At 39.8% G+C, this 19,050-nt stretch overlaps 1 protein-coding gene across 1 annotated transcript in view; it reads left to right on the top strand.

Annotated features, from left to right (window-relative positions):
• Positions 1 to 11,869, top strand: part of FAM114A2 (family with sequence similarity 114 member A2) — a 41,100-nt gene extending 29,231 nt beyond the window's left edge. The window contains exons 10-14 of the mRNA XM_049874165.1: positions 4,200 to 4,322; positions 5,065 to 5,204; positions 6,737 to 6,809; positions 7,566 to 7,619; positions 10,575 to 11,869. Of these exons, the coding sequence (XP_049730122.1) occupies positions 4,200 to 4,322; positions 5,065 to 5,204; positions 6,737 to 6,809; positions 7,566 to 7,619; positions 10,575 to 10,676 (492 nt within the window). The 3' untranslated portion in view covers positions 10,677 to 11,869. The remainder of the gene's footprint in view (positions 1 to 4,199; positions 4,323 to 5,064; positions 5,205 to 6,736; positions 6,810 to 7,565; positions 7,620 to 10,574) is intronic.
• The last annotated feature ends 7,181 nt before the right edge of the window (positions 11,870 to 19,050 follow it).

The raw sequence follows: 19,050 nt of genomic DNA, 5'->3' as shown, positions 1-19,050 counted from the left end.
AATCGAGGGTATATTCTGAGTTCCACACCTTCTCCCTACCTTCTCCTCCCCCAGGTTAGCATGTTAAACTCACATCTGCCTTCTTCCCCCCAACACATCTCCCATCCTTACCAATTTCCTTTTGAATTTGCTTGTCTTAGAGCTTAATTTAGGCTACAGTGTTGGTCAGTTAAAGTTGGTGAAGCTGACCAGCCTTCATGATGCCAGTAGACACGCGTCTACTGAGGTTGCACTGCTCAGGGCTCTGAGTAATTCAGAGATCATGGGATGTGGCCCTTGCTTTTAGGGAGCTGGAGGTTGCCTTTTCCCAGAGCCCAACAACTTAGGTAATGGCTGTTTAGCATGTGGAAATGAGAGTTTCGTGGCCCAGGTCTTCATTTTTGGTAATGACTCCTGAACTGTCTTCATGCATTTGGCACATGGAGAGGCTTTAGTCAGAACTCAGAGTGAATAGGGAGGGCCTGTTTCAGATCAGTATCCAATAGTATATATGCTAGTGCCACACATGGGACGGTATTCACTGGGTCATGGGGTGCTTGCTGCCTCTGTACCTTCCTCTCGCAAACTGGAGAAGCATTTCAGGACCAGAGTCAGCAGCAGGTAACATGGCCTCCTGGCGGGGCAGAGCTGATAGCCACTGCGTAGTTAGCACAGTTGACTCCGCTGTCCCCACCCCCGCCCTGATGCCCTAGCCCCAGCATGAGGAATACGGTGCTTGGTTTGTTATCCCCCTCTCTAAAAGTGCTATATTCTCCGAGAAGGCTTTTCAGGCCACACTCCAGCAGCTTATTCCTCTCATCTGAGCTGTAGCACTTTACCACAACACTGTCTATCTTGAATCATAATTTTTCTGTTTGTTTTAGGAAATATTCCCTTTATACAGATTTACTTATTGTTACAGTTTTACCTCATTTGCTTAATTGTTTGTGTTTGTACACATGTGTATGTATTCTCTCTTTATATATGGATATTTGTGTGTGTGTTTATATACACACTATTATTATTTTTGGAACCATTTGAGAGTAAGTTGTAAATATTACAGTCCTTTACCCCTAAACACTTTAATATGAATATCCTAAAGGAATACAAGTATTCCTTTACATAGTCACAGTACAGTTATCCACTTCAGTAAATGTAACATTAATACCATACTTTTATTACTCAACGTCTGTATTCCAGTTCTGTCAATTCACCCAACAATGCCCCTTATAGCGAATTTTCGCTTCTGACAGTGGACCCAGTGCGTAATCGCAAATTGTATTTAGTTGTCATATGCTTTTAGTCTCCTTTAATCTGCAGTAGTTCCTCAGCCTTTCTTTGTCTTTTAGGACATGGACATCTTTGAAAAATACACACCCCCTCTTCCTTTTATAAAATTAGAACATTCCTCATTTGGAGTTTGTCTGGTGTTTTGTCATAATTAGAGCCAAGCTATGTGTTCCCGGCCAAAATACTCCATAAGAGATGATGCGTCCTGCTCAGGGTATCAAGTGTAAAGGCATATGATGCCCGTCTGCCCCCGTTGGCCATGTGTTGTGGGATTTCTCACTGTACAGTTACTGTGTTGTCCTGTGCTACTGTGGGAAGAAGACACTTCGAGACCATACAAATATCCTGCCCCTCATCATCATTTCCCTCCTAGATTTAACATTGAATCATGATTCCTGCTGAACGAGTCTTTACTGCGATGGTTGCAAAATGGTGATTATTTCCAACCCCAGCCCTCCCACCACATTTACCGGTTGGCTTTTGGCATTCTACTGTAGTCAAGAGTTTTCCTTTCTCCACTCTTTCTTTCTTTATCTCTTTGTTATCAGTATGGCCTTATGGGCTTCTTTTTTTTTCCTCAGTGGTTTACAGTTTATCACTGTCCTTAATTATTTTAATGTTCAAATTGTTCTTCAAGCGGGCTCCTGTGTCCTTGTAGCATGCCCCCAACAATTTTTGAGCACTTCTTTACTTTCTGCATAGCAAGATACTCCATGGTTCTTATTCTGCATGTTGTGTGATTTTGGGCAAAGTCCATTTCTTCTCCAGGTCTTCTTTTGTTCAACTGGAAACAAATAAGTTATTGGAATGGCTGAGCTCAAAGATGCCTTTTAATTTCTACATCCAGATCTCACCAATGGGAAGTTCTAGGCTGAATGATGGGAGAGCGAGAGTTACAATTTTGGAAAGGGATGATGAATTGCCTTGAGTTGACACAGTGGTTCGTGGTAACTTCTCTTAGTGTATTTGTTACAGGAGAGGTCACTTTGTATATGCCATATGCCTACTAAAATATCTTGTTCAAGTACATTAAATTTATAGTATCAGTTTTCTTTTATTTGGCCTTATATCTCCCCATATTTCTTTCTTTTTTATATCAGATAATTCAATTCCTGGTTTTTCTCTCATTTTATCTCTTCAAAGGAATTGTAAACTTTTCATACTTTTTGGACTATTAGTCAATTGTTAACGATTCTTGCTAGCTTCATATCTCACTATATACTCTTCTATAAACCTCACCACTCCATCTTCATCTCCTGTCTTGCTCCCGTACTCTCTATATTCTTCCCATATGGGCCTTCGTCTATTTCTTCAAATACACCAAGCTAATTTCCCTCTGCTTACAACTGTCTTTGCCTATATATTTGTATGGCTGACTCCTTTTTATCCTTTAGATTTCAGCTCAGATATGCTCCTCAGAGATCCTCGTCAATCGTCCAAACTAAAGCTGCCCTCTGTCCACCCATTCTGCACTCTTCATCACTCTGTTTCATTTTCTTCATGCATTTATTTACTCATTTGCTTCTTAATTGTCTTTCCTACTACAATAAAGAAGATCAGGGCCCCAGTGTGTACCCACGATTGTATCCCCAACATCTAGCACAGCATGCAGTAAATAATTGCAGTATATAAACGGATTAATAAATTCCTGCACCTAATGCTCTGCTCTTGCCAGATATCTCACAGCTTCCTCAGCGTACCCTGCATTTTCCTACTTCTGAGCCTTTATATTGTTCATTCTGGTTTTTTTTTTTTCACAAGGCATAAGTAGTAGGAAGGTTACAGATGAGAGCCAGATTGTTCCTGAGGGATTTTGTGGGAGACCATATGTTATAGGGAAAAGAACCCTGCAGTGAATGTCTGGGTATACAGGTTCTGCTCTAACTCATTCATGTTGTAACCTTGGGTGAAAACTCACCTGTTGACCCCTAAAGGCCCAACTCTAATTCCATATATAATAAAACCCGTGATTCTTTTAGACTGAATGACCTAATGTTTTCTGTAGACTCCTAATGCTTGCTTACAGCTTTGAACACATTCTGTTTTGTATGAAGTTATTCAAGTGGATACCTTCATTTCATGGCAATAAAAGTTTCCTTAGAAACCAGTACTCTCTCAGTTATAAATAATAGAAACTTAAGTCAGGCTGACTTAAGGGAAGAAAGGAATTTATTAGCTTAAGAAACTAAAAAGTCAAGGGGCAAGGCTAGCTTTAGTCATGGTTCTACCCAGGATCTGATCTCCCTCCATCTCTTGGCTCTGCTTTCTTCTGTTTTGGCTTCATTCCCAGGGAAGATTTTCCAGGGTAGTAGTGTTAAAAAAGCCAAACAAAACTAGAAACAACCCAAAGGTCTGTTAGCAGGAGAATGGATAAATTATGGTATGTGCATAAAATGATACACTGCACAGCAATAAAGAAGAATGAACTATTGATACATGCAACAATCTGCATGAATCTCATAAACATTCTGCTGAGGAAAAGAAGCCAGACGCAGCATAGAACGTACTTACGGTTCCATTATATGCATTTTAAGAACAGGTAAAATCTATAGTGAGACAGAAGAGTAGTTACCTTAGAGCAGAGGGAAGGAGACATAGTATTGACTGGGAAGGAGCATGAGAGGACCTTCTGGGTTATTGAGATGTTCTGTATCTTGATCTGCCAGTTACACAGGCATATATATATGAACTCTGGAGATTTGTGCACTATACTGTATGTAAGTTATATTTCAGTGTTTTAAAAAAGCCAAAGGACTAGAGAACTTCAAGGAATGAATGGATAGCAGTAAGTGACATTGAGAGGTCTAGTAAGATAAGGACTGAAAGGCTACATGATATGTTTGGGTAAGAGTATTAGCACTGAATTCCACAAGACTAGCATAATCTGAGGTTAGAGGAATTGAATGGACAATAATCTTATTTTTGTTCAGGCAAGAAATACTGCCTACGAATGGATCGAGACATCTCTGACCAAGCCCTTAGCAGAGAAAGAAGAAGGGGAAAAATATTTGGAAGTGGAAAGTACTGAGCAAGTCAATAAAAATTCAATAGAGGTAACCAAACAACAAAGCCGTATTCTGCAGATTTGAGATGCGGGTACCATGATCAGGGACCCAGGTTCCTTCTGTTTCGTTACACTGCTATGCATAGTTACAACCTTATAGTCCAAGATAATAGCATCTTAGTTCCAGGCTATAGGATGAAAGAAGGCATGAAGAAAAGGAGATAAAGGGTGCATTTGTTGTGTCATAAGGAAAGATTCCCAGACGGTATCACAAGATGCTTTCTATCTAAATCTCTTTGGCCAAAACTTAGTTACGTGACACCACCTGATTTCAGGGAAGCCTTTGTTTCTGCAGCTATGAGCCCAAATGCAAAATTACTATGGGAGAAAAGGAAAATGTTTATTTAGGGATAACTCTCACTGTCTGCAAAGAGCCCCGGTGGCACAATGGTCAGGTACTCAGCTGCTGACCGAAAGGTTGGTGGTTAGAACTCATCAGCAGTGCCGTGGGAGAAAAGACCTGGCAACCTGCTCCTGTAAAGATTAAACCCAGTAACCCAGTGCCGTCGAGTCGATTCAGCTTGGAAAACCCTCTGGGGGCAGTTCTTTTCTGTCCTATAGGGTCACTGTGAGTCTGAATTGACTTGACAGCACACAACAACAACATTAGTGTCAGTGACCTTAGAGATACTGAATTCTTCAGAATGAGAGAAGCACAGTTGGGTCATTTCATAGAGGATAAAAAAAACAATATTTTGTTTTTTTAGTCTTTGTTTTGTTTTTCCTACCAGGATATCCATGCGTTTGCAATCCGGAGTCTAGCAGAACTGACTGCATGCTCAATTGAACTGTTCCACAAAACAGCAGCGTTGGTCCTGCATGGTCAGAAGCAGGAAGTGACAGCCGTAGAGAGGAGCAGAACCCTTTCCCAGTAAGTGTAATGAGCATCCCTCTAACTGATGGAAATTGCTGAAAGAGTTTTCTCAGCATATTTTCAGAAACTTAGGAACTTGCCTCTCAGCAAGCTCTATTCACATTGCACCTACATATTAGAGGTTTGTTCATTTTGGGTTTTAGTTAGTAAGCAGCCAAGGATGTTTCTTTTGATTGAATCTTGATAAATCTAAATTATAAATCTGCCCTTTCTGATTAAGCAACTCATGTTTGGCAAACTAGTTCAGTTTATCAGTCTTAGTAGCCACCTAGTGGTTCTGCAGGAGAAAGACCTGGTTATCTGCTTCCGTGAATATTTCGGCCTAGGGAAGAGTTCTACTCTGTCACATGGGGTTACTATGAGTTGGAATGGACTCAGTGGTTTACAATGATAATACACACACGCACGCACGCACAGGCACACGAACACATAGATGTATACTTGTGTGTATATACCTGTATATATGCCTGAAATATATATGTATATTTAATTTCATTTGCGCATAGTCTTCCCCTTAGTTAGCAAATTAAATTAGAATCCATGAAAACTGGGATTTTGCTTATTCACTGATATATCCCCAGTGCCCTAGAACAGTACCTGGCACATAAAAGACTTTCAGTAAATATTTGTTGAATAAATGAATTAATGACTGTATATTTTAAATATACTCCTAAATGGAATGTAGGGTCTTTTAAGTACTGTGTTTTCTCCTTAAAGTGTATCTTAGTTATTTCCTTTGATTAAACTTGAAAGTATATAATACTTTCTAGAGGATTTTGTAGAAAAATGTTTTCTGAGGGCTGAACCACCTCTTCCTTGTAGCATGAAACCTGCTCAAATGGGTCCTGAAACACATTAGGTCCCTAAGTACTTTAGCTGATTTGGGCGTATTTACTCCCTTTGAAAGCATTCCTCTTTCACATAAAGTACCTGGAGTGGTGTCTTAGCCATCTAGTGCTGCTATAATAGAAATACTACAAGTGGATGGCTTTAACAAAGAAATTTATTTCCTCACAGTAACGTAGGCTAAAATTCCAAATTCAGGGTGTCAGCTCCAGGGGAAGGCTTTCCCTCTCTGTTGCCCTGCCCTTCTCCGTCAATCTTCCCCCGACTAAGAGCTTCTCTGCACTGCGGCCCTGGGTCCAAAAGACTCCGCTCTGCTCCCAGCATTGCTTTCTTGGTGATATGAGGTCCCCCTGTCCCTCTGCTGGCTTCCCTCTTTTATATCTCAAGAAATTGCCTCAAGATACAATTCAGCCTTACAGATTGAGTCCTGCCTCACTAAAACAATTGCCGCCCATCCTCCCTCATTAACATCAGAGAGGCAGGATTTACAACATACAGGAAAATCACACAGTACCGGAAATCATGGCCCAGTGAAATTGATAAACACATTTTTTGGGGGGACATAATTCAATCCTTGACAAGTGGTTTGTTTTCTTCCAACAATTGTTAAATATAGCTTATTAAAAACAGAGGAAGAAAAAGATAAAAAAGAACCCTACTGACACTTCTCCCATCTTTCCCAGGGTAACAGTTGTGTTATGCAAAGAATTGTCTGTTCTGTCTAAAGAGTTCACCACCTGCCTAACAACTGCTGGGGTAAGAGTTCATGTCTCTTATTGGGCTAATGTCTGTTTTTTTAATAGCTTTATTGAGATATAATTTACATATCAAGCAAATGAAAATCACTTTGTAGTAAGTGTATCAGTGCCAATGCAGCGGTAGTTACTCTAGCCCTTAAATTTGTTTTAATTAAGACCATGGCCTAAATTAATCTTTCTTACTTTGAGTTTAGATTATTCCTGTAAGGGATAATCCTGTGATACAGCTTCTCTTTTCCTAGTAGTATTTTCTTTAAAAGAGCTCCTAGGTTTCTTCTGAGGCCAAATCTTTCCACATGTTCCATAAAGATACTTTAACCCAGCAAATCTACTGTAAGGTGCTAACAGGTGGGAGTATTAAATTTGAATTTTTATTTCCAGGAAATGAGAATTTTCTAAACAGCCACTCTTAAAAACTACTGAGTTTTTTGAGCACATGTTCCATATATGCGTAATTTGTTTTAAAGTATTCTGGTCAAATGTGCCTTTCTTCCATAAAGTGAAGACATTTCTCGAAAGTCAATAAAAAACCACAAAGCAATGCTCAGTTCAGATAACATAGAAAGGAATAAAGGAAGCTGAAGTTTCATCTTTCAGTTATGTCCAAAATGCTTGTATTTATGTATGGTTGTAAGTGTGTATGTGTTTCCAGTGGGATCATAAAGCCTAGTTACTGTTTTTTAACCTGCTGTGTTCATTTAACACTGTATAATAATAATATAATATATATATTATTATCATATCTTTGTTCTAGGTCAAAGAAAATGCAGATGTCCTTAACCCGTTAATTACTGCAGTATTTCTAGAGGTTAGTGGCGATTGTTTTTAAGCCTCTGACTCCTATGGCATTATGGATTAATGAACTCTTCCTAAGTCTTTAGTCTCTGACTTTCTTTGATTTTTTTTTTTATTACCAGATTGATAGATCAGCCATGTTGATGCAAATATGACCACAGTGCTGTGTATTTGATGCATACCCCTGTTCATTAATTACAAAACTATAGGGTAAAGTAGAAATGAAGAAGCAGTAAGCTGTCATTACTTGGTATTGTCCCTTGGCAGCTTAAAAAACCAAAAACTTGTTGCTGTCGAGTCGATTCTGACTCATAGTGACCCCACAGGACAGAGTAGAACTGTTCCATAGGGCTTCCAAGGAGCACCTGGTAGATTTGAACTACTGACCTTCTCTTAGCAGCCGAGCTCTTAACTACTGAGCCACCAGGGTTCCACTTGGCAGCTTAGTGGACAGTTTTCAGTAATGAAACACCTTCTGGAGACCAGCTGGTAAACATGAAGGGCTGGAAATTTACAAACAGGCAAGCACAGCTTTCTAAAGGACTAAGGTTTTACACACAGGAGATTGGTTAAAAAACAAAACAAAACATTTTGTCATATCCTTGGTAAGAAATTTTGCTTTGTTTTGCCCAGGGCTTCTGACTGCTGGTTCAAGCCCCTGCTGAGAACTTGCATTTCTAACAAGTTCCCAAAAAACAAGTGATCCTATGGGACAGAGTAGAACTCCCCCATAGGGTTTCCAAGAACAGTTGGTGGGTTCAAACTGCTGACCTTTTGGTTAGCAGCCAAGCTCTTAACCACTTTGCCTCCAGGGCTCCAACAAGTTCTCAGGTGATGCTAATGCTGCAGGTTAGGGACCGATTAGGAGAACCTCTAGTAGAGCAATGGTTCTCAAAATTTATCATATGTAAGAATCACCAGGGGATCTTGTTAAAATGTAGATCCTGATTCAGTATATCTGAGATGGAAAGGCAAATCTTTAGCAAGGGTTCGAACCAGAACGAACTGGTTGGCAGTCCTGGTTTTGTCAAAGAGGTACCTGCATTTATATACTCTTTGTCAGTTTATTAGATTTAGGGAGGTGGAAGATTAAGTCAATGGAAGAAGGGGGTGCAGGACTATCCCATGACCAATTAATTATATTGCCTCCCTATGTGATGCTTTCTGGATTCCATGCTTTGAGAACTCTATTTTTACAATTTAAACTTTTGATGGTCTGTTTAAACGTATTTATTTCAAGTCTGAGTGGAGAAAATATATTTGATAATTGGTTAGGTTTTAAATAGGAATTAAATTTTTAACTACTGGACTTTTATCTTTCTAGTTTTAAATTAAAAAGAAAAAAATTACCATCAAGGAAATGCTTTTAATTCCTTAACTGCATAGTTTTTCTTAAATAGTCAGGTCAGGGAAACTCCTGATGATTTAAACAAAATTTTTTTTGCATTATATATGCAAATATATATCTATATCTGTATATGTATCTGTTTGTGATTTAGTAGATGACAGAGTGGTATAGTTGAAAGAGACTTGTATTGAAAACCAGGAGTCCAGTCTTGTCCTGGATCTGCCCTGATTTGCTTATAACCCTGGACCTAACATTTGCCTTCTTGGCAATCTCATTATCTTCAAATACAAAGTAGGAAACTTAACTAGATCGCTTCTAAGGTCTCTCTTGGGTATATTTGGTATGTCACACTGACGTTTAAAAAAGAGTAAGTACTTGCCATTGCTAAATCCAAAAAAGGTCATCTCACTTGATGTGGGTTCCTTATTGCTATTTCATGCCTAAATGATATTCATGCTTAACAGATTTGAACACTCTTGTCCTTACAATTATACGCTTTTAATGTAATGGACTGTCTGTTGTTATGCTCCTGGAAGGTGAGAGAGCCTGTCCGGTGTAAATGAAATCTGGCAAACTCTGAGCATAATTATTCTATAATGCTTTTCATAAATATGTCTGCTATGCCAGATAGAAGTGTATCTATACCATTTCATCTTTGAAAGTGGTATTCCTTGTTTATGTTTGTGAGCAGCCAATCACAGTGGACTGGAAATCCGACAGGTAGAGCCTTCTGAAATCATTCTGTAACCGAATGCCACTCAGGTTCTTGTCCTGTTTTATTAGCCAATTGAAATAAGATGGACACTAATTGCAAGAGAAACAAAGTGGCAAGTTTATTGTCTGCACATACAAGAAGGAACACAGGGTCTAGCAACCGTAAGGCCAGGTGCTTCCTGTCTGAGGGGGCAGGGGAGCTTTTTGTTTCCAGTGGCATCGGGGGTTGGGTTTGGTACCCGGAACTCTCTGCCCTTAGCCCTCCCATGCCCGTACTTGGAGGTCCAGATATTAAATCATCTTCTGTCAGATGTGCGTGTAGTGGGACCCCTCGGTTCTAAAATGGAATTGGGTGAAATCATGGGCTGGGAAACATCGTTCTTTCCCGTGACCGTCAGGTCCGGGGTCCGTTGAAGGTCTTGAGCTCTTCAATCTGTGCATGCTTTAAGGTGTAGCTTGGGCTAGTTCAATGGACGGAGCCACTACCTGCTGCGACTTCCTGAAAAATGTTGCTCAAAACAAGCTTGTGGTTAGCAAAACAAAGAAATGGGGGAGGACGGGTGTTGATTGGGGTTTTCAATTCTTCAGTAATTGTAAAATGCTGGGGTGGAATTGACCCACTCAGGCAGGGACTAAATAAGCTTTGAATGCTGAGTTTGAGCAGGATGCAAGGAACAGCTATCATATTTGATGGGCAAGTGGACAAAATGTAGACATTCATTTTTGGTACTGTTGTATCATTTTAAGAGCTACGTCTTTTTCCCCCTATAATGGAGTTTATTGAGATGGTTGAGTGTGTGTTCTTATTTGTCAGGCTTAATCTATTGCTTTGTTGTATTACAGAATATTTCCTCTTTTATGGTGACTGTGATACTGTATTTTTCTTGCTTTCTTTAATCCTGGCAGGCATCAAACAGTGCTTCCTACATCCAGGATGCCTTTCAGCTGCTCTTACCCATGCTGGAGATCTCCCTCATTGAGAGCAAGACTGAATCACCGCAGGCATGAGCTACAGGTCCGGCAGCCTTTGTTAGAACCTTGAAGGACAGAGGAGATTTGACCTGGACTTGTGGCAAGGCCAAGAAGTGCCACTGTCTTCTGGATACCCTTGCAGAAGTGAGGGAAGAGAGTTATTTTAGTATTATTGAAAAATTCAGTTAGGAGAGCAAGCTTTAAGAGGAAACTGGTTGCCTTACTACTTGGCTGAAGTAGTCAGGCCCTCACACTACCGTTCCCAATTGTTGTAATTAAATTTGAAAAATATCTTTCATAGAAAGTCCAAGGATAATGGCTCTAGATAAAGGTAAGTAGGGCACTCAGGCAAAAATACTGTTCTTTTTTTGACATGATGCAAAACAGTAACAATTTTGCCATGAATATAATTGGTTGTTATCCAAAAGAGAAATGACTTAATTTGCATTCTAGAATTCATGTGTTTGGCCTAGTAATGGCACTTCCTTTCTCCTTTCTAGAATAAAATCTATGCCTGTAAGAAAACTGAGTGTGTATAAGCTCCCTGATGATTACTGTTTATCTCATGAATTTTTGGAAATGGTTAGGAAGTTGCATCTGCTCTTTTATTCTTAGCAGATATTTGGCATTAAGGAGAAAGTTGTAGAATATTGTATTTGTAGCCACATAAATTAACTATTGCAACATGCCTTTGACTTCAAATAGCCCCCGAACCCCCACCCTGCGATGGTAAGCCTCAAGTTATAACTGACCCTCACTTAACTAGATTAAGACCAGTAAGTGCAATTTATAGAAATGGTTTCCTGTTTGCAGATATTCTGCGTCTCCAGGATATTTTTCATGCATACCCTATATGCAGGATAAATTCTATAACAGCCGACTCCAAAGGAGTGTTGAAGTACTTTCAGTAACGGGGTTTTTATTGCTTGAATATGGTTGAAGTGGACTGTAGAGTCCCACAGAAATGGTGTTTATTGATAACAGGACTTAACCTATAAAACACAATGTATTTTTTCCTTTTAATGTATTCTTTAGCATGTTTAGTCTTAAGTTTTTTTGGCTCAGTTCAACAACTTAAGAGGCTATTAAGAGACATCTTCCTAAAGGCTATTTTCGTATCCACTTTTTGTAAAAAGTTCTCAAACTTTGTTGTTTTTAATGATTCATTAAATTTTGTGAGCTCTCCCACTCATCTTCTAAAACCTTTAAAATAAAATTGAATAATTGTGTCCATTGATCCTTTCATTTACCCTTCCAAACATGAGCCCCAGTATCTTTCTGAAGCCAAGAACAGAGCAAAGCAGAGCTATAACATAGATTGATATCAAGACAGTTTCTATGTAATCTTACTCGGTAGGGGCAGTTTGTAAGCAAGGAGGAAAATAAATAGATTTGGATTAAAAAGGTATACCAGTAGTACTAAAGTATTATTTATTCTGCATATGCTCTCTTTTAATATGGTCATATTTAATATGAGTATTTCTTTTTAGAGACAAATTTCACCCTTCCCTCCCCCACCTAATAACCTGAGTAATTCTGAAATTCGGAAAAACACTTGGCTTATGGTTAATAAGGCTGGCATCCCCCCGTCCCAATTTGTTGCCTCAGGCTCAGTTGCTGTGTTTGAACTTGTATCCCTTGAGCAAGATATTCCTGGAAGCTGTCATGCTGCCTACTTTCTGTTCATCCTCATGTGCAATGGCAGTGTGGCATCTTTTACTCTTTGATCTAGAAACATTAAGCTTTATTCAAGACGAGGGATATAGGTATTTTAGGACAAAGCAGTATGTCCTTATGTACCTAACCAGATTGCAGCCCTTAATTGAGCAAATTTTAGATTAAACAACAACAACAAAAAAATCAAACCCGTTGCCATAGAGTCGATTCCAGCTCATAGCGACCCTATGGGAGAGAGTAGAACTGCCCCACTGGGTTTCCAAGGTACAGCTGGTGGATTTGAACTGCTGACCTTTTGGGTAGCAGCCAAACATTTAACCACTGTACCACACTCCATCCCTCTCTCTCTATTTTCATGTCCATTCAGCCAGCATCTGACCCCCACTGCCCTCTCATCTCCCCTCCAGACAGGAGCTGCCCACATAGTCTCATGTGTCTACTTGATCCAAGAAGCTCACTCTTCACCAGTATCATTTTCTATCCCATAGTCCAGTCCAATCCCTATCTGAAGAGCTGACTTTGGGAATGGTTCCATTCTTGGGCTAACAGAAGGTCTGGGGACCATGACCTCTGGGGTCCTTCTAGTCTCTGTCAGACCATTAAGTCTGGTCTTATTACGAGAATTTGAGGTCTGTATCCCACTACTCTCCTGGTCCCTCAGGGCTTCTCTGCTGTGTTCCCTGTCAGCCTGCTCAAAGTTTTTTTTTTGTTGTTGTTCATAATATTCTTATTTATTTATATTTATTGTTGAGAATATACACAGCAGAACATACACCAGTTCAACAATACGTGTACAATTCAGTGACATTGATTACATTCTTCTAGTGGTGCAGGCATTGTCACCCTCCTTTTCCAAATTGTTCCTCCCCCATTAACCTAAACTGGCTGCCCCCTAAGCTTGCTATCTAACCTTTCAAATTCCTGTTGTCATTTTGCTCCCATATAGATAGTTCTTAAAGGAGCACAGTGCTCAAGGCAGACATTCTTTACTGATTAACTAAACTACTGTTTAGTTTAAAGGAGACTTTGGGGGATATTTTTGGTTTAAGGTTTAAAGGTTAACTCAGGGCAATTGTTTCAGGGGTTCATCCAGCTTCAATGGCTCTAGAAAGCCTGGATTCCATGAGAATTTGGAATTCTATTCTGCATTTTCCCCCTTTTGATCAGACTTCTTCTATAAATCTTTGATCAAAACATTCAGTAACGATAACCAGGCACCATCCAGTTCTCCTGGTCTCAAGGCAAAGGAAGCAGTTGTTCGTGGAGGCAATTAGCTACACATTCCATATCCTCCTCCTATTCTTTTTTTTTTTAATTTTATTAAGCTTCAAGTGAACATTTACAATTCCAATCACTGCTCAAAGTTTTTTAATGAAGTTGGGGACCATTGATAAAATGATGAAAGCACTATTAATTCAGAATTAATTAATTCCAAACAATAATTGCCTACCCTCAACTTAGAATATAATGAGAAAAGAATTAAAGTTCCTTTATTTAGTAGAGAGAGAAATAAAAGCATAAACATTCACTGACAGATTCAGGGGTCATTCTGGAACCTGTTAGATTACGGTGATGGTTTTTGGTTGGTGGTTGCTTCATTATTCTATTTGGAATAGGTACATTATGTAGTTACTTGATGATACCCTTTTGGCACTATTTTCCTTTCAAGTTTCTGGTATCTGAAATTTACCACTAATTCTTAAAATGTGCCACTCCCCTTCCCAATTCACTTAATACCTGGATAGGTAAAATGTTTGGTTATTATTGGTGTGAATGTTTCTTTTCATACAGCTGAGGTCTTTAAAGACTGTGATTAAAAGATGCTTTATTAATTTGATCTAAAAGAAGTAGAAACCTCTGTGCTAATTCTTGTTTTCTTTTATATGTTACATTGGGAATGTGTTAAAGACAAGCTATATTTTCCTTATTTGGTTTTGCTACATTTTTTTTTTTTTTTAAACAGATATCCAGGTTCACAGACTTGAAATTTGAAATTGTAATTCATATGGGTTGTATTACTAAGACCCTGATACACAGATGTACAAATGTGAATTTTCTAATCCTATAATCAGGAAACAAGGTCCTGTGGGTTCCTACTTCTGAATAACACTCTTTTATATTAGTTTTCATCTAAAGATCTGTTTGAGAGAGAGATACAGGAAGTTGCTATTGATGTCATTGTTTAAGAAATAAACATTTCTCTATATTTTCAGATGTGCTCTGAATTTTAAAGATGAGAATAATCTTCAGGTTGGAAAAGCCCAGAATAAAATTGTATGCACAATGAGCAGTCAATAAGCATGGCATTTCACAAATGTTAAATATTGAAAGCTCTTATGTCTTCACAGTGTAACATGACGTCCGCTTTCTTAAAAGATTTATTATTAAGCATTTGAGAAGTGGGGAAATTCTAAAAATAATGAGTCTCTTAATATGTCATCAAAGCCTCTGGCAAATATATGAGGAAGCTTTTGAAAACTTGCCCACTGGTGTCACTTTCCAACTGCATCCTGATGTTCCTCCGGCACCAGGCTGCTCATTTCTTCTGTTTTACTTGCAACCCCGTCTTTGCTTTTTATTACATAGCCTGGCAAAATCCCAAAGTCCCTTTGTATCTATCACTTCCCTAGTTCTTCAGGGAATTACAAAAACAAGAACAATAACAAACACCAAAAACTCCTGAATATTCTCTCAATTCACTTGTCCTTTGAGCTAAAAACAAAGAAAGGCAATAGTAATCTCTTCACCTGTCCAAATCATTGTTGAACTTTGCAGACATGAAAGTTCCTGACTGGCCTACCCATGTAAGAGGCAGGTACAGAGATGGAAAATCAAATGAAATCATCATCTATTTCTACCCGTCACCCCCACATTCCTTTCTGTACATACTAGCCATTGCTAAGCTGGTACTGAAGGGGAAGTAATCTTTCCCAGCTTGATTGAATGCCCCAGTATACTTGATTTTTGTTAAAGCACGTTTGTAAGTTGGAATGAGGGTAAAGATTGTCACAGAGTTCCTACCAGCCAATCTCAACTGGGTAACAGGTGTAATGACCTTGGCAATTTCACCCCAAACCTGTTTAAGTATGAATTGTCTACATAATAATTGTAGCTGCTTATGTCGGAATTGAAGGACTTAAGTCTTCAGTGAGGAGCCCCAGTGGTGCAAAGCTTAAGCGCTTGGCTGCTAACGAAAGGTTGGTTGGTTGACCCACTCAGAGGATCCGCAAGGGGAAAGACCTGCCAAGCTCTTGTAAAGATTATAGCCTAGAAAACCCTTTGGGGCAGTTCTCTGCCACATAGGATTGCCATGAGTTGAAATTGACTCGAAGGCATCTAAAAACTACAAGTGTTTAGTACAACTGGATCATTCTTTACCTCTCCCACGCATATCATTGAGAGTAATACAAACTGTATATTTAGCTTGTATGTTGAAGCAAAAGATACAAAATAAGAATTGAATATTGTTTGTGACAGCATTCAGTGAATCAGCAAAAACTTATTAAGTACCTTTCTTCTGTATTTATTTTGCTCACCATTGAGTTCCCAACTTATGGCATAGGATCTGGCACATGGCAGAAAATATTTGTTGGCTGACTGAAAGAAGAAAAAAGAAAAGAAAGGAGGGAGGAGGAGAAAAAAAAAAAAAAAGGGTGGCTCAGTGTTCTGCTACGGGTAGAGAATACAGAGCTTGAAGGGATTCTAAAGCACTTATAATTGAAACCTTTCATTCACAGCTAGGGACATTGAGGCCTCAAAAGAAGAAATGACTCCCTCAAAGTCACATAGCTGGTAGGAAGCTCATCTGGGACCTTAGCTCAGGTCTTTGGATCCCCAGCACAGGACTGCCTTTGTTATACCAGAGCGTCACTGGGGTTCCTTACATACTCCGCGAGGACACTCCCTCCCAAACGGTGGATTAGGTGCTGGGGGCACAAGACGCAGAACGTGTGACCCTCATCCCCTAGGAGCTCACGCTGTTGTCCCTGGCTGGCAGTCTCATTGCATTGTTGATGCAAAGCCCTCTGAGACAGGTGTGACAGCCGCTCCGTTGCTGTGAATTGTGGCTTAGTTGGATGGACTTGTCCCGGACCTGGTTGTGATTGTTAAGTCAGCACTGCAGATGTTTGCAGATGCATCCATCAGTATCTCAAATTGCTGCTTTTGTTGTAGTGGTTTGCTGCTTGTCTCAAGAGGCTACTTTCTGCTGTATGTTGAACTTCAGAATCATCTATTGTCCACCAACCATCAAAGCTAATTAAAAGAGGAAGGCAACACTGTGGAGCAGCCTGAGTACCAGGTACCATGGAATGAGTACGCTTTTCTCTGTAACCCTCACGACTGCTCTGCAAGGCTGGGCAATAACATCCTGTTTATGGGCTGCAGAATGATACAGAAGTTAGGAGCAAAGATAGACTCAAAAATGAATCTCAGCTCCGTCTTCTAACCTAATGACCATGAGCAAGTGCCTTAACGCCCTAAACGGCAGTTAGGCCATCTGTAAAAGGGATCTCATTACATACCTTTTTAATAAAGTCATAGACAGGAGTCAGTAAAATAGTCTGTGTGAAGTGCTTAGAACAGTGCCTGCCACACAGCAGTACGAAGTAATGCTTAATGAACATTATGTGCCAGGCTGTGTTCTGTCTTATGTGTATTTAAACCCCACAGCAGCACTGGGAGATAGGTTCTATAAGCATGTCCGTTTACAGATGGAAAAACTGAGGTACAGAAATGTAAATTGCCTGGAGTCATATAACCAACTAGTGGTAGAGTCAGGATTCAAACCCAGGCCACCTGGTACCAGGATTCCTGCATTGAACCATTACATTATACTTCTATTGTAAGCCCTCAATAAAGAAACCTCAGCAACTGCTTTATTATGATGGTTATGAAACAGATTCAGAGAGTTCAGTGACTTGCTCAAGATTTCGCAGCTATAAATGGCAGAGCTGCTGCAGCGTGAGCCCAGGCGGGCTTGTTCTACTTGATTTCTTTAAGGAGAAGCACCTGGAGGTGTCGATCCTAGTGGTGGATATCTGTAGGGGAGCATCCGGGCACATTATCCAGAGCCACTAGGAGTTGGCATAGGAAGGACCGTGTGGTGACAAATTGTGTTTGCAACAGCAGGAACAAAACCTTCAGTGAAGTAAGGGCATCTGTATCAATTAGTGATCCACAAGGAAGGAGTACACGGATGTTCATTGTGGCTTTATTTGTCATAACCAAAGACTGGAATGTTCTTCAGTGGGCCAATGGTTAAACTGTGGTACCTCCATACACTGGGTTACTTACTCAGCAACTAAAAGGAACCAACTATTAATACATGCAAGGAGTTGGACGGATCACAAGGAAATTATGCCAAGTGGAAAAATCCAATTCCAAAAGATTATATACTGTATAATTCCATTTATATAAAATTCTTGAAATGACAAAATTATAGAAATAAAGATCACATTCATGGTTGCCAGAGGTCAGAAATGGGGGTGGGGAAGGGGTGGAGGTAGGACTGGTTTTAAAAGGGTAATAATTTGAGGGGTCCCTATGGTGATGGAACCATTCTGTGTGTTGACTATGGTGGTGGATACATAGACATATGCATGATAAACTGTATAGAACTAAATGCATACACACACACAAATAAGTATAAGTAAAATTGGGGAAATTAATATCTATGGATTGTATCAATGACAATATCATGGTAGTGATATTGTACCATTGGGGAAAACTGGGTAAAGGGTACACAGGATCTCTCTGAACTATTTCTTATACCTGCATATGAATCTACAATTATCTCAATAAATATCTCAATTAAAAAAATAAAGGAAGGAGGAAGGCTTTGGGCCAAGGGACCAAAGGGTTAGGAAATGTGCACTCCCCGTGAGGATTTGGCGACCAGTGGGCCCACTTGCCCGTGTGCAAATCCCTGTTGTGGACACTCAGAGCAGGATGGTGGAAAACGTGGCCCGATCTGGCTCCTCTCAACAAGCAGGTGCTTTGGTAGCAGGTTCTGAAATGGGGTGATTGGATTGCAGGTGGGGTTTGAAAGATATTCTGGAGGACTCTGATCCATCCTTCTCAATTAAGTCCACATATTTATGGAATCCCTGTGTTATGGATTGAATTGTCTCTTCCACAAGTGTGTGTCAGCTTGGCTAGGCCGTGATTGCCAGCATTATGTGATTGTCCACCAGTTTGTCATCTGATGTGATTTTCCTACGCTTTGTAAATCCTACCTGTATCATGATAATGAGGCAGGATTAAAGGCAGTTATGTTCATGAAGCAGGGCTCAATCTACAAGATTAGGTTGTGTTTTAAGCCAATCTCTTTTGAGATATAAGAGAGAGAACTGAGCAGAGAGACATGAGGACCTCATACCACCAAGAAACAAAAGCCAGGAGAATAGCACATCCTTTGGACACAGGGCCCCTGCACTGAGAAACTCCTCAGCCAGGGAAGATTGATGACAAGAACCTTTTCCCAGAGCCAACAGAGAGAAAGCCTTCCCTTGGAGCTGGAACCCTAAATTTGGACTTCTAGCCTCTAGACTGTGAAAGAATAAATTTCTCTTTGTTGAAGCCATCCATTTGTGGTATTTTCTGTCATAACAGCACTAGATGCGTCAAACAGGTAAAGGAAGCTCTACAAATTAAATGAAAACCATATGTAAACAAAGGGTTTTAACACAGCTTCTCCAGCAGGAGTGGGCCGTGGTAGTTCAGTGGTGGAATT

The sequence above is a fragment of the Elephas maximus genome, chromosome 2 (genome assembly GCF_024166365.1).
Source record: "Elephas maximus indicus isolate mEleMax1 chromosome 2, mEleMax1 primary haplotype, whole genome shotgun sequence".
Lineage (NCBI taxonomy): Eukaryota > Metazoa > Chordata > Mammalia > Proboscidea > Elephantidae > Elephas > Elephas maximus.
The sequence above is the reverse complement of the archived record's forward strand: the minus strand, read 5'-3'. Positions and strand labels throughout refer to the sequence as shown.